This window comes from Caretta caretta, chromosome 4, assembly GCF_965140235.1.
Source record: "Caretta caretta isolate rCarCar2 chromosome 4, rCarCar1.hap1, whole genome shotgun sequence".
Classification (NCBI taxonomy): Eukaryota; Metazoa; Chordata; order Testudines; family Cheloniidae; genus Caretta; species Caretta caretta.
In genome coordinates this window covers 130,962,107-130,976,627 of record NC_134209.1, presented here as the reverse complement: position 1 = coordinate 130,976,627, position 14,521 = coordinate 130,962,107, and the positions used below count along the sequence as shown (strand labels likewise).

General features: G+C 41.0%; 1 protein-coding gene across 5 annotated transcripts in view; it reads left to right on the top strand.

Annotated features, from left to right (window-relative positions):
* Nucleotides 1–14,521, top strand: part of ACOX3 (acyl-CoA oxidase 3, pristanoyl) — a 58,690-nt gene that overhangs the window by 9,312 nt on the left and 34,857 nt on the right. For 4 of the 5 annotated variants that reach the window (XR_007356502.2, XM_048848983.2, XM_048848981.2 and 1 more), the window contains 5 exons: nt 3,203–3,436; nt 4,651–4,725; nt 7,289–7,378; nt 9,624–9,767; nt 11,942–12,030. Coding sequence is in view for 4 of the 5 variants with exons in the window: in XM_048848983.2 (XP_048704940.2) it covers nt 3,203–3,436; nt 4,651–4,725; nt 7,289–7,378; nt 9,624–9,767; nt 11,942–12,030 (632 nt within the window). In the remaining variant the exon portion in view is untranslated. The remainder of the gene's footprint in view (nt 1–3,202; nt 3,437–4,650; nt 4,726–7,288; nt 7,379–9,623; nt 9,768–11,941; nt 12,031–14,521) is intronic. The other variant, XM_048848984.2, reaches the window with a different exon arrangement.

Here is a 14,521-nt window from a genome sequence, read left to right as displayed (position 1 = left end):
TCAGAGGGATCGTAAATACCTTGCTCTGCGTCTGGCTGACCTACTAAAAAGCTAAAGGACAAAAATACTCTTTTGTACCAGGGAGTTGCAGAGCTGCACAGGCAGATAACACTGTTGTAATAACTGGGACTACAAATTGACCCTAATTGTAAGCTCAACTAATAAAAACTAATTAAAAGTTTATCAAATGTTCCAATAAATGAGAGAAACTGCAAAGTGGAAACAAAAACAAAACAAAATTAGTCTAAACAAAAAGCCTATTACCATAATTAAAGAACTGTATTAAGATCATGCCTGGTAAACCAAAAAATGAAACAAGAAATCGATGGACCAAAATCAGGGTGGACTGATTTTAAATCAGTGACTTAAATGACTGCTTTTAATAATGATTTTAAATCAGCATGCAGAAAATCTTGATTTAAATCATCGATTTTAGTCATGTTTTGCATTTGTACTTTAGTTATTTTCCTAAAGAGAGGTTTATTCTCATTGGCTGGTAACCATTAAAACATGCTGATTTGCAACTAAATATAGTCTTTACACTAAATTTGGTGCTTCTTTTCATTAATCAGGAGGATACACAATATCTATGTACATTTAAGCAATTATGAAGCTTAAGTTAACCTTTATTCAGATTGTTAGTGTTTACGTATTTTATTAGAAAAAGGTGAATGATGCATTTCTTATTTACTAGAAGATTTTTTTTTTAACCTGTGATTTGAGAAACTATTTGGATGGAATATTTAATTAAAAATGCACAACAGTACTTTAACTTTTTTTATGTATTCAGCATATTAAAACTAATTTTATTTAATAAAAAAATAATCAAAACATGGTTTGTATTTAAAACTAGCTGATTTATGAAACAGAGGAAGCATTATCTGTAGTTAGTAAATTGAACTGATTGTTTCCGGTCACCATGTCTTTCGATATTTTAGAACTAGTAGATTTCATCCTCTCACACCTAGTTTTTATTCATAGATTGGAAGAGGAAAACAAGTGTTTTCTGCTTTTTCAACTTCCATTTGGTTTCTTAATTTGAATGATCTAGTAATTGAACTGAACACGTTGAATAAACTGTAATGAAGAAAATATTCTCTCTGCACCGGCAGAAAAGACTACTGTTGTCAAAAGCTGGTTTAGCACTTCAACAAAATCTAGTTCCAGGTGCTTAGTAAGTCACTTCTACCAGTTCAGTGGTTTGACCTTCATTAAAACTAGGCAAAAATATGTAGTAATTTATATATTTTTTGTATTTAATTTAAATTATTTTAATAGATATTAAGTTTAGGCCTTAACATAGATTGTCAGTTTCAAATCTAATTTTAACTAGGTTTACTTTTTTTAAAATAACCTGTATTTAATTTAAATGAAAAAAATTGAGGTTTTTTTATTTTATTTTAAAGTATTGATTTTTATCTACCTTGACCAAAACTGGGGTGTCAAAAATTTGGCCTAATTAGTAAACAAAATATTGAGGGGATGGGCTATTCCGCCCATCACTCCCTTTTGGGGTCTTAAAAGAAAAAAAAACCACTAGGGGTGGGAAAATTAAGGAGAAGAAGCAGCTGTCTGCCAGCAGCTGCTGCAACAAGCTTTACCATCATGGCTGCCACCCCCACCATCTCCTTGGATGTCCCGTAATACCATTGGGTCTTTGTCATTTACTGAGAGAAGTCCTGACCAGGCCAAGAAAGGGACTGGCATGACATCATCACCTCCACTAGCTCTGGCTGAATTCCAAACACCCATTTGGGATGTGACACTTTGACAGACAGACTCACCCACTGTCTCTGTCTCTTGCTCAGTCCTTTTCCTTCCCTACTTCATTTCTTCTCTTTCCTATTCCTCTCCTTTCTCCTTCTGTCTAATAAGAGTCTGACTTAGCCAGCCAAGACCGCATATTGTTATGAGCTGGGTTATGATAAAAGGCGACAAACACGGTGTGTTTGTCATGGGACTAAGCAGGTTGAGATCTCTGTATCATCATCATCATCATCACTCCCATAAGTGCATTGGTCACTGGGGCACCATCATTGATGAGCAATCAACCAATTGTCTCCTGACGATTGTGTCAGTGTTTGAGTCTCCACGAAGTCCATTCCAGTCCACTCTTTTATGTTGTTTAAACAAGGTTCGGGGTGTGGTATACAGAGATCTTTGACAACATAAAAGATCTCTGTATACCGAACCCCAAACCTTGTTTAAACAGTTCAATGTTCGACAGTTTCAGGGTCATGTTAACACCTTTCACTCTTTGGGCCCATTTATTTCATCAAAATTAATACAATAGTCTTCATGGGGGGAGAGAGAGTTCCCTCTTTTTCCTCCCAGTCACCTTCTCTCTGAAGAGCAGGGAAAGGCACATCTTCTGCCAAAAGCACTGTGTGTTTCTCCTTAGATTATATGAATGAAGCTGTTTGCCTAAGAAGACACAGACATCTTCACAGATACAAGCTCCCTTTAAAAATTGTCCTGGGCAGATTATCAGTCAGTCAGTCAGCCAGGGAAGGAACTGCTCCAAGTTAGCCCATTAGAAGGTGCGCAGACTCTTCCTAGAACTCAGCCCTGGTGGCAATAGTTGGCAGTTGGACTAGATGGACTGTGCAACTGCTCCCTTCTGGGAAGAGAGCAGTCGTAGGTGGCCACATAATGGCTGAAATGGCATTACACAGCTACTGCTAGTTGGCGAAGAGCCTGAATATGACCCTCAGTGCTCTACACTGATGCTCAAAGGAGGACTAGCACTAAAACAATATTAGACTCCTGCCAATAATCGAATAATAATGCAGCTAAAATGCAACCATGTGAGGCAACTATGGCCTAACACTGTTCCTGGGATATGTTGACTCATCCAGTACTGTGGAGATTTAATTTTAATAAATGGCAATTTACAGGAATTTCTGACTCATGCAGTGCTAAGTGTGTGGCTGCCTCACTTTGAAAGATGCACCTGGCACTCACGTTATCTGTAAAACCACATTTTAATATATTTTTCTCTTGCATATATCAGTTGTTTTAATTCAGCCTTTTGTGTTTTTAAATTTTATTTAGATATTTATTTCTTTATTTTGGCTGAACAAACAGCTGCTGTGCTAGAAAGCCTAATTCAGCCAGGGAGGAAAATTAACTTGATTCTTTAATACTGAACTTTGTCCAACTTTCTGGTATTAAATATCTATTGCCAACTTCTCCCCTCAAGAATAGAATCTTCTCTGCTTTTGAAAATGATCCTGTCTTTGCTCGCTACCCTGGAGAAGATGTGACCCTTGAGAAGTATCGTGAGCTGACATTCCTACGCTGTAAAAGGCTCTTTGAATATGAGTTTCTTAAACTGGAAGATATCATGGAGAAGCCATTGAAAATTATGGTTCTTATAAACTGCCTAGGGATGTATGATTGGTCTCTAGGTACCAAATATTTGTTAAATGCTCAGGTAAGTTCAGTTCAGAGAAAAGTCTTGTTACTGTGTCGCACTGCATTTTCATAGATTTTTTTCCCCCCTCTTTGAGGAACATTTTCTAAAAACAATATCTCGATACAACTATTTATCTCTTTTTAAATAAGAAAAGTGAGTTAAACTGTTTAAAAGTGAGGAATTGGACAGGCTTGGTGCAAAATTCTGATTCCACTGAAATCAATGGGACACACCTTTGCCATTGACTTTAGTAATGCCAGGACTTCACTCTTGGATAATAGAACAGGTGCATCAGAGGTGTTGATACTGAAAACTTCCCCACATGAGCCTCACCTCCATCTTGGAGGGGCCAGCCCTTTTTTGTGTCAGAGGGGAAATTGGCCTTGTTCATTCAGGGCATGCTCCCAAAATCACTGCAGCTAGTGGAAAGATTCCCATTGATTTCAATGGGCCTTGGATCTGTCCCTCAATCCTTTGTCCTTCAGTTGAATCTTCCAGTAAGGATAGTCAATAGAGATGTTTGAATCACATTGGCTGAATGTATTATTTAGTGACAATTTCTATGTCCATTAAATGATCTATTTGACTGATGATTTCTTCTGCTATATGGCCAGCTCTGCTACTTAGTACCAGCTGTGGTTGTGATTTTGTGACGTAGATAGCTGTCCAGCAGGAACTGAATTACGACCACCAACTGTTTTGTAATTAGAACAGCATGAGATTGTAAAAGCTTTCAATTACTGCTGATCTGGGATAGATTTGCTGGCCAACTTCAGAGTCAGACCCCAAGTCATTTAAAACCAAACTATGTGCAGTGAGCTAGTATGTTTTCAAAGGTTTTGCATCCCTAAACTGGGCTTTTGCACCTGTAACTACAGACGCCAGTGGAAAGTGAACCCACTGAGTGTTCCGTTACAGCTGCCTAAAGCTGGGCTTGTCATGAGGAGCAACGTCTCCATGACCCATTCCATCCTTGGCCTCTCTTCTGTATAATGCAAAGTGTGTTCTGACTTTGTATGACATTCAGTCCAGTGCAGAGGAGCTAGCACAAAGCCAGATCACCACTTTAAGCCCTGAAAATAGCGTTTAAGTGAGACCTAAGTGTTGGATGCTTCTGTTGGCCCCCTACTAAGGGTGAATGTCATGCTTAGTGATTGTTGTGTTTATTCAAGCACTCTTTCCAGCATTTTGACAGAGATTTCACAGTCATCTCTCTCATTTTGTGTTTTCAGGTGTTCGGTGGTGCAATTGCGAATACTGGCTCTGAAAGGCATCAGGAATTCATGAAACAAACCAGTAACATGGAGGTAATTTTGGGGTAACTCTTCAGGGTTGGGTATTGTCATGGTTAAGGGGCTAGCAGCACCTCTTGGCCCTTTTTGATCTCTGAATGCAGGTGTTCAGCCCTTCACCATTGTCTTAAGGGGGGAGGGATAGCTCAGTGGTTTGAGCATTGGCCTGCTAAACCCAGGGTTGTGAGTTCAATCCTTGAGGGGGCCATTTAGGGATCTGGGGCAAAAATTGAGGATTGGTCCTGCTTTGAGCAGGGGGTTGGACAAGATGATCTCCTGAGGTCCCTTCCAACTCTGATATTCTATGATTCTATAATTACCTGACTCGGGGTGGAATTTTGCTGTTCTTCCACTCTTAGGGTCTGTCCAGTCTGCAATAACAGGGTGTGATTGCAGCTCGAGTAGATGCCTAGCTTGAGTGCCAGAGCAGTGAAACCATGGTAGTGTGACACAAGCCTGCCCAGAATTCTAGGTAATTTACTCATGGTGCTAGCCTTGAGCTAGTGATGTTAAAAGTAGGTCAGAAATATTTGCTTGAGCTGCAGTCATACCCTGTGATTGGAGTCTAGACATATCATTAAACTGGGGCCCAGATACAAACCACTTATTACCCTGCAGGTCTGGCTGGATCTCAGGCACCTGCATTTCCACCCTGCCAGAACCTGTGACTCGTGATATTGACCAACAGACTTCTTAAAGCAAAGTATTTTTATTTAGCCATTAGAACAAAGCATTAGAGAAAAAGGTTATTTTAAGACAGCCAACATGTATATTTACTCTCCTCTATTCTTCACTTCACTACAAGTTAAGCTTTCTCTTAAGTTTCAGGAACAGAAGTGAACCAACTCACATTCTGAGTCCTAGCCAGCCCAGATCCACCTTAGTGTCTGGCTCTGTTAATCTGCCTGACCCATTCTGTTTATGCTGTGTCGTACTGGCTTGAGTGCTCCTCAAGGAAGGGCTGGAGCCATTAACACTACTTGCTCTGGCATTGTCCTTAATGAGATTTAAGATTACACTGTTAGAGAGAGGAGGCCTTCTCTAATATTCACCTTTCTCTACATTGGCAGGCTCTGCCACCCAGTCAGAGCCCTAGGGTGAATTATCCATTCCATTCCATAGTCCAGAAACATCACACTAGTGACAGATCTAGATACAGTATTAATTATTGTGAAAGAGCACTCCCTGTTTATCAGAGGTATTTTATTTTATTTCATTTTTTTCCCTTAGGATGACTAGCATAATGAAATCGATACTGGCAAAATTTTACTGCCACTAACTTGAAATACTGTGTGATCTTTTTCTTTCATTCCTTTTTTTTAAAAAAAATGCTTATTTATTGATCAGCTCATGTTATGTAGCAAGTAGTTGATTATGTAGATGGGCTCACTGTTAAACCAATATGAATCCAATTAGTGACACAATTAAAGACCCTTAGCATCAAATAGAGCTTAGCGCTTTGTATCTGTTGCAGTAGTTTTGCCTTAAGTTTCAATTTAATCTTTCCACCTTTTCGAAAGGGCTCCCAAACTGAGTGGTGTTGTGACCTGGCACACAGGGTTGCAGTGCCACTCACTGAAATTTGGCCCAGGGACCCCTCCATCATGCTAGAGGGGCAGCTGGGTCAAACCTGAGTGGTTCTTTGACTCCACACACCAGGTCCCAATGCTTGGAGCGGGAAGCTGGGCCCAGCTTCATGGGACAGTAGCCAAGCCGCTGCTGTGGACTGAGTGCGGTGCGGGCTTGCTTTCCAATCACACCCCAATCCAATTGTACTACCCTGCCTTTTTAGGATGCGCAAGAATAAAGATAACAGGCCAAATATAGCCCTAGTGTAAGGGAATGCAATTCATTGAATGCAGTAGAATTGCGAGCCGGTGGACTTCGCACCTTGCTAAGAAAAGAATTTACCCACTCTGGATTTAGTCTGAGTTTACCCCTTCCAAGTGTTTGCATTATTGACAATTTTTCAATAAAACATAGACAGCCTAATCTTTTTCCAAACTAGCTGTCCCCAGTGCTTAATTTGTAATGAAAGAGATACCAGGGCTCAATCAATAAGGTGCTGAGGGTCAAGCAATTTTTCATATTCATAACTGACGCAGGAAGCTCAGAAGTGCCAGGGCTATGAACTGCCAAGCCTAAAGGTGCCGACGCTCAGCCCTGGCATAAATTAAGCACTGGCTGTTCCTATGACTTCCCTACAGAGAGACTGACCCACCATTCCTGTCTTGTAGGCAACAGTTCCTTCTACTCAAAGAGCCAGTCCCACTTTTATTATATGATGGGTGTAATTAATAATCTACACCTGCCAGTATGAGTCAGCAGCTCCCTGCAGGATTACAACACCTGCCAGAAAGATGGCTCAGTGGAAAAGCACTGCCACCCTATTGCAGGAATTGTGCTGGCTTACAAAAGGGATGAATTTGGCCCAATGCAACCTCCTACTAAGCAGCTGGATTTTTATTAACTCTCATTTTTACAGCAATACCATATTGAGTAACACTCTTGACTTTTAAAATGTTTGAGTTACCGTGTTAACATTGAGTTGATTTGCACCTCCTGATTCACGGTTTAGATTTTTGGATGTTTTGCTCTGACTGAAGTCAGCCATGGCAGCAATACCAAGGGCATACGGACAACTGCCAGATACGACCCCAGCACACAGGTCAGTCTGTAACCTACAGAAGTGACATTTGGTACTTTATTGTTTACATTCTGTTGTGACGTTCCTCTGGCATTATCTGAACCAGTGATCTGCGAGGTCACTCCAATCCTCGACTCTGGGAGCCAGCCTTATCCTGCTCCACTGTGAGAACCCCCACTCCTGGGCTGTTCACGCACAGCCTCCAACATGTAAGCTGCTCCCAGCATATGAGTGAGCACTTTTGACCAGCCACTGCTTGGATTGTGCAACCGAATGGCAATATCTGCAGTCCCAGACACAACACTAGGAACCTCTGTCTTGCAATGTCCAGTTATGCCCACTGGACGCTGCAAGCTTGTATGAAAAGAAATTGATATGTACCAGGCTTGTTATCCCAAGGGGAGTCTCTGACACATTTCAAACCAAATGCACTGCTTCAGGTAGAATAAACAAATTTATTAACTGCAAAAGGTAGATTTTAAGTGATTATAAGTCAAAGCACAACAAGTCTGATTTGGTCAAATGAAATAAAAGCAAAACGCATTCTAAGCTGGTCTTAACACTTTCAGTGCCCTTACAAACTTAGATGCTTCTCACCACAGGCTGGCTGGTTGCCCTTCAGCCAGGCTCTCCCCTTTGATCAGCACTTCAGTCACTTGGTGGTGGTGTCTGTAGATGTAGGTGGCAAACGTCTCTTCCTTTTATCATGTTCTTTCTTTCCTCTTGACTTTGCCCCCCCACCCACTTCAGGGTCAGGTGAGCATTACCTCATCGTAGTCCCAAACTTACCAAGGGAAGAGGGGTGACTCAGTCAAGAGCCCAACCAATCCTTTGTTGCTGCATGGGCCAGTGTCCTTTGTTCCTGTGAGGCTGGGCTGAGTTTGTCCCATACGTGCCCTGATGAGGTGTGAACTGCCCCTCTGTTCCTGGAGAGTTTTGCCTGGGCTTATTTTAAGCCATGAGGACACATTTTCAGCCTCATAACTATATACATGAAATTATAACCTAGAACATTACTATAATAACAATGTTATTGTCAGTGCATCATGAGCCTTCCGAAAAGACCTGACATGACAAACTTTGCATTGGTTACCACACAATCATGTTATAAGGATGAACATGGGGGTCCGGGAGTTCCCCCAAGATACAGAGTATCACATCTGTTATAAAGATATCAGGCCAAAATGATTCTATGATTAACAATAATTAATACTTTGCTCATATCTAGCACTTTTTAGTAGTAATAAAGATGCGTGGAAACTGGAATTTCCATCCCACAAAAAAATTTTGCTTTTAAAAAAGATTAATTCTGAATTGGAACAAAATGTCAGATACGTGAAATTTTCCCTGAGAGGGACATTTTCAGAAAAATTCTGTGTTGGAAGAACCAAAACCTTTTTTTTTTTTTTTTTTTAATTTCTGCTTCCAGCTCCCGAAGCAGCTGGCTCCGTGGCAGCCCTCCAGGGAGGCTGCTCAGAAGCTGTCCAGCAAGTTGTACAGTCTCAGATAAAATCCATCTTATTTCTGTGCATATGTCTATACAAGCTGCAATCACACTCAGTGATTTCAGTGTAGACATATCTTGTATGTCATAAAGTGGCTCTAAAATATTAAGCAATGGGAATTAGGGATTGAAAACATAAGCACAGTATATGCCATTAACTAGGCAAAAATTCCAGCTTGCCCTTCACTGGGCCTCCATATTGGTGAAAGCAAATGATTGCAGATATATTTTTCTCTGTTTAAGTCAGTTAGGCAATATAACACCTCATGTCCCTCTCCTGCAATCAGCTCAGTGACTGAAGACTTGTCCTCACATATAAAGTCCCATTGAAGTAAATGAGGTCTATGGGGTGAGGAGCACATTGCAGAATAGGGCCTGATATCAAGATGCCTGATTATGCCCAAATGTCAGGAGCGTTTTGCATTCACAAAAAAAAACAAACCCAGAGACCATTGTGTGTCTCCGTGGCACTCCCTCCCCTCCTCATGTTATAAGAAAGTTGAGAGGCTGAATTTTAGGCCTCAGGTTGACAGTCGCGCTCTTGTTCTGCCCTGACTTTTTCCTAGACACATGTTCTAGAATAAAGCTCAGCCCGATAGATTCCTGTCAAATTCACTTTCATTGTTGTGAGCATGTTGGATCGAAGTACAGTATGAAATGCTGGCAATTTTCAAAATGTTACAGTGGCAGCAAACAAAAAGAAGTGATGGATGTACATTGATTTGTATGATTTAAGACTTCCCCCTTTTTGACTGTTTGTAGAAATTTATCATCAACACTCCTGATTTTGAAGCTGCCAAGTTTTGGGTTGGCAACATGGGGAAAAATGCCACTCATGCTGTCGTCTACGCCCAGCTGTACACTCCTGATGGGCAGTGCCACGGATTACATTCCTTTGTTGTGCAGGTGAGAAAAGAGTACTACTTTATGTTTTTTTCATGTCACTGTATTATGTCCATTAAGCAATTTCTGTAAAAATGTCTTTAACATTTTCTACCAAACTTCAGTATTTATTTGATCACTGTGCTTTTGAGGCAAGAATACAGTCGAATTAATAGTAGCAAATTGCTATAACTAGAAAGTAGAAATGAATCTCCATATTATTGCATCACACGTGCAGTTTGAAAGAGCCTACAAAGTGTGAAATACTTTAGATCAGGAGCTCTTCAGAGCAAAAAATGTCCCTAAGTGTTTGGAAAGTGCCTAACACAAACTGGACAGATATATAATAATAAATACAATGAGAATAAGTGAGGGCATATGTTGGATGTCATGCATGTCCAAAGCCAAACAGTAGAAACACTTCCATTGTTTTCAGTGACCATTAGATCAGGTCCTGTTTTCTAATAAGGATCCTCATCACTTGCACACTGCACCTGCATTGACTTCTGTGGATCTCCCAAAGGGGCCAAAAACATGGTAATTAATTCTAGCATCATTTTTTGAAATATCAGATTTCTGGGATGAATGAAGTGGGGATAGATTTTTTTCAATTGTTTTTTGAACATTACATGTATGAAGCAAAAAATGGAATTTATGGAGTGAGTTGTGACGTTTCAAGTGGCAGCATGTATTGCAAGTGAAATGAAAGACAAACACTGGCTTTCCAACTGTGACATACTACTAGACTGTGCCAGGCCACTGCTAGTTTATGGCAAGGTAGAACCTGAGCATATAATGTCAACTGAAATGTGTATGCAGGATGCTACAAACTGCTGAAATTCAAGCTGCTTATGTCATCTTGGACGACAGTGGGATTGAACCAGGGACCTAAAAGCTCAGAGAGCGAGTTTTCTATAACTCGCGCTAAAGAATCAGGGGCTGTAACAGACTCACGTTGTCTGTGATTTGGGCACAGAAAGGGTTGCCTAGCACACACTGACCAGTGGGTTACCCTTGCATTTGGAATGTAAGCACTGATCGAAAACAGTTCTTTGACATATTTGTGAAACATGATATTTTTAGAAAACATTGTCTTGCAACATCCACTGTGGGATGACCTTCCCTACTGGCTGGTCATGGATGTCATCTTGTAGCGCAAGCCTGCTGTAGTTAGTAGTGCCCTTTGATCCTTGTGTGACCACAACAGAGGGAAGAGAGAAGGGCAAGCCTAAACCAGGAAGAGATGATACTTGTAGCAGGGAGAGGGAGACCTCCTGGGGCTTAGTCATAGAAAAGTCAATGTAAAGGAACTTCTGGGCATTAAACATGAAGAATTTTTTTTTAAAAATCAGTAAACATAAAAACCCTAATGTGTAAAGAAGGTTGTTTGCAAAAACAAAATAAATACAAATGAATGGTCTAATCCTATGGGCTCTGCATTAGTTCACATGCTGGGCACATTTGGAGAGTTATCTATGTAATCTTAAGGGCTACCAAATTTTATTTTTAAATGAAAGCATGGACTTTGCAGAAATTGATCACGTTCTCATGGGAAAGTTTTCTCCTTGAAATGGGTGAGCCAATTTTTCAAGCCCTCTCTTTCGGGTATCAGTATTTGTTCTGATCCTACAAGCCAATCTGCATGGAAGCAGGGTTCCAGCCCCAGAGATCAGCTTGCAGGATTGGAGCCATTTTCAGTAGAAAACTTGCAGAAGCAGTGGCAAAGCTACACGTATTTAAACGAACTGGGTTGCTGACCAGATGAAACACGTCATATATCTCTGGGAAAGGCAGGACACAATTAGTACATAAAGTTAGTCAGTTTTGTTGATTCCTGTTCCTGTCCACATAGACCAAAAGAAGGTTTTCATGCTAATTGTGATTAGAAGATTCTTCTATATAGATGCACATTTGGAGCATGATAGTGTAATTAGTGGCATGTTATCAAAGAAAGTGAAAGATTTCCAAGTCACTTTCATTATTGAATTTATAGTATCCTGGACAAAAGAGTGTGTTAAGCAGAAACTATATCCAAGACTGGATTCTATTTATCTGTATTTGGAAAAATAGTGAGGGTTTTTTTTTTAAAATGCTAATAACAAAATAGATTGGGAGTACTTTTCACTGTTTGAAAGGATTCCATCAAGAGCTTTAGTTTTCTCAGGACTAAAATAATGTTTCATTTAATTTGCACACAGATTCGAGATACAAAAACGCTGCTTCCTATGCCAGGGGTGATGGTGGGTGACATAGGAAAGAAACTTGGGCAGAATGGTTTGGATAATGGGTAAGTCAATAACATTTGAATGAAGAAAATCAGTATACTTATATTGCTACTTATAAATAAATGGTGCAAAAGTGCTAAATCTGTTCCATGTTTCTGTTGAGGCACGTACTTACTGTAAAGATATTTTGTTATTTACAAAATATAAACTGAAGATCCTTCAGTATTAGTATTCTCTATTTTAATACCCACCATTGCTTTTCCATTCTCTAGCTTCTACAGAAGTAGATTTGTTTTGTACATAGCACCATTCATACTCTGTGAACATCCAAGTGTTCTAATAATAATATTAATATACACTGTACTTACCCAGCAACAATTACAATGAACGAAACAAATAGTCACATGTAATCGCAAATTATCTTCCCCAGCTCTCTGGGCAAGAATCCTTACTTAACTGTCTTTCTGGTTTCTGAGCCCCCAGGGCACACCTAAGGAAGGTGAGCAAGTCTATAGTTAGCCAATATATAGGGTTAACCAAGCCTCCCAGTCAAATTCACCATCTTGTTTAGCCTCTCTGATTCCTAGATAAACTCCCCTATATTAGAGGGTAAGGTGGTAAAATTTTCTTCCAAACATCAGCTTGATGCAGGGGACTGTTGGCCAAATAGATTTCTTTCCATATAGTCCAAAGAGTCAATACACCCTATCACACAACATCACACAAAAAGAACATATTGTAGAAACTGAGCCAAGGCTGATGTAATCCGAGTTAAGTGCGGATGATAACCAGAAAAATTGTGGGCTCCTTGTATTTCCTTACAATTTTAATCATTATTTACAACAGCTAGAAAGAGACTTGCAGTAATGAAAGACCATCTTGGCCCATATATCAAAAAACTTATTCTTAGGGATGGCAAATCTAAAGGGATGAACATTTCTGGATCGTTAGGGACAGAAGATGAGAAAAATCAGATCTACATGCTGAAGCTTCCATTGAGCAGATGGATGGATGCCAGATTCACCAGGCTACAGCAAAACACCATTCACATTGTTTTCATGCTTTTCCTTCCCTTAGTGGCCTAGTGATTAAAGAAAACAGTTGGCCCATTATGGCAATCTGCTTTGTCACTTTACACAGGTATTGAATTAATAGGGAAAGGCGTGATTAACCCCTAAAGTTACAATTAAATACCAAAAAATCCACAACTAGTGTTGCACGTACAATTTAACACAGCCTTTAGCCACCAGCTCACCTACTTTTTTGGATACCTTCCTTTGCTCTTCTGATATTTTTCTCATTATCCGCTTGCTCTACAGAAGTAGAATGTGGGTTTTCCACAGCAAACTTAATCAAAACAAGCCCAAGCATGTATATTCAGCAAAGCACACTCCTGGGCTTGAAGTAGATATGAGTTAATGGCTCAGCGGTAGACACTGTTGAGGGGGGAGAACTAGGAACACACACATTGGTGGACACAGTCACACTGAGCACTCAGAAGCAACAGCAGGCACCTTTGGTGGAGGAGGACTAGAGTAATGCTGAAATGTAGGTTTCAGACCGTAGAGAGACTATCCATAATAACATTTAGATATGAAAATGTTTATTTCAGTGTGAAATAAGTGACTACGTAGTCTCAGACCACTAGTGGCAGTGGCATTTTAACTCCGACCAAAGCAAGGCAGAGCAGGATTAATGCAGGGACTTTAGGGGCTGCAGTCCAGGGCCTCGGGCTAAGGGGGCCACGCAAAAATAAATTCATAATTATATACAATTCAGTGGTCTCCAACCCACCAATTGCAATTCACTGGTCAATCCTGGAGCCTTTGCCAGTCGATCGTGCTCTCCGGGCTGCTAAAAGTCCAGCGGAACAGCAGGGCTCAGGCAGGCTGCCTGCATGCCATGGCCACACGCAGCTCCTGAAAGCAGCCGGCTGCTGGCACATCTCTGCAGCCCTAAGGGGAGGGGGAGTTCCATGCGCTGCCCCCGCCCCCAGCACCATCCCTGCAGCTCCCATTGGCCAGGAACCGGCCAATGGAAGCTGTGGAGACAGTGCTTGCAGGCGTGGGCAGCTCACAGAAACACCCTGTCCCCCTACCCCCAGGGGCACACAGAGACATACCAGCAGCCAGCTGCTTCCCGGGGCAGTGTGGGGCTATGGCAGGCAGGCAGCCTGCCTGAGTCCTGCTGCACTGCCAGCCTGGAGCCACCTGTGGTAAGTGCCTCCCAGCCAGAGCCTACACCTCAGAATCTCCTCCTGCACCCAAACTCCCGCACCCCTCACCTTCTCCTGCACCCCAATACTGTGCCCCAGCCTGGAGCCCACTCCTGCACGCAAACTCCCTCCCAGAAAGAAACGAATATAACAACTCTTCTAAGGTAAGAAGTAGGCTATTTTGAATTCTCCATGTTTTAAGACGCAAATGTAACCACAGAATGGGTTTATGTTAATTAAAAGGCAAGCTTAGTATAGCGTTAATAGCCTCGATGCCATAATTGTGATCATCTTGTTTTAAATTAGGAAAAAGACTTGTATACAGGGGCCTCACAAAA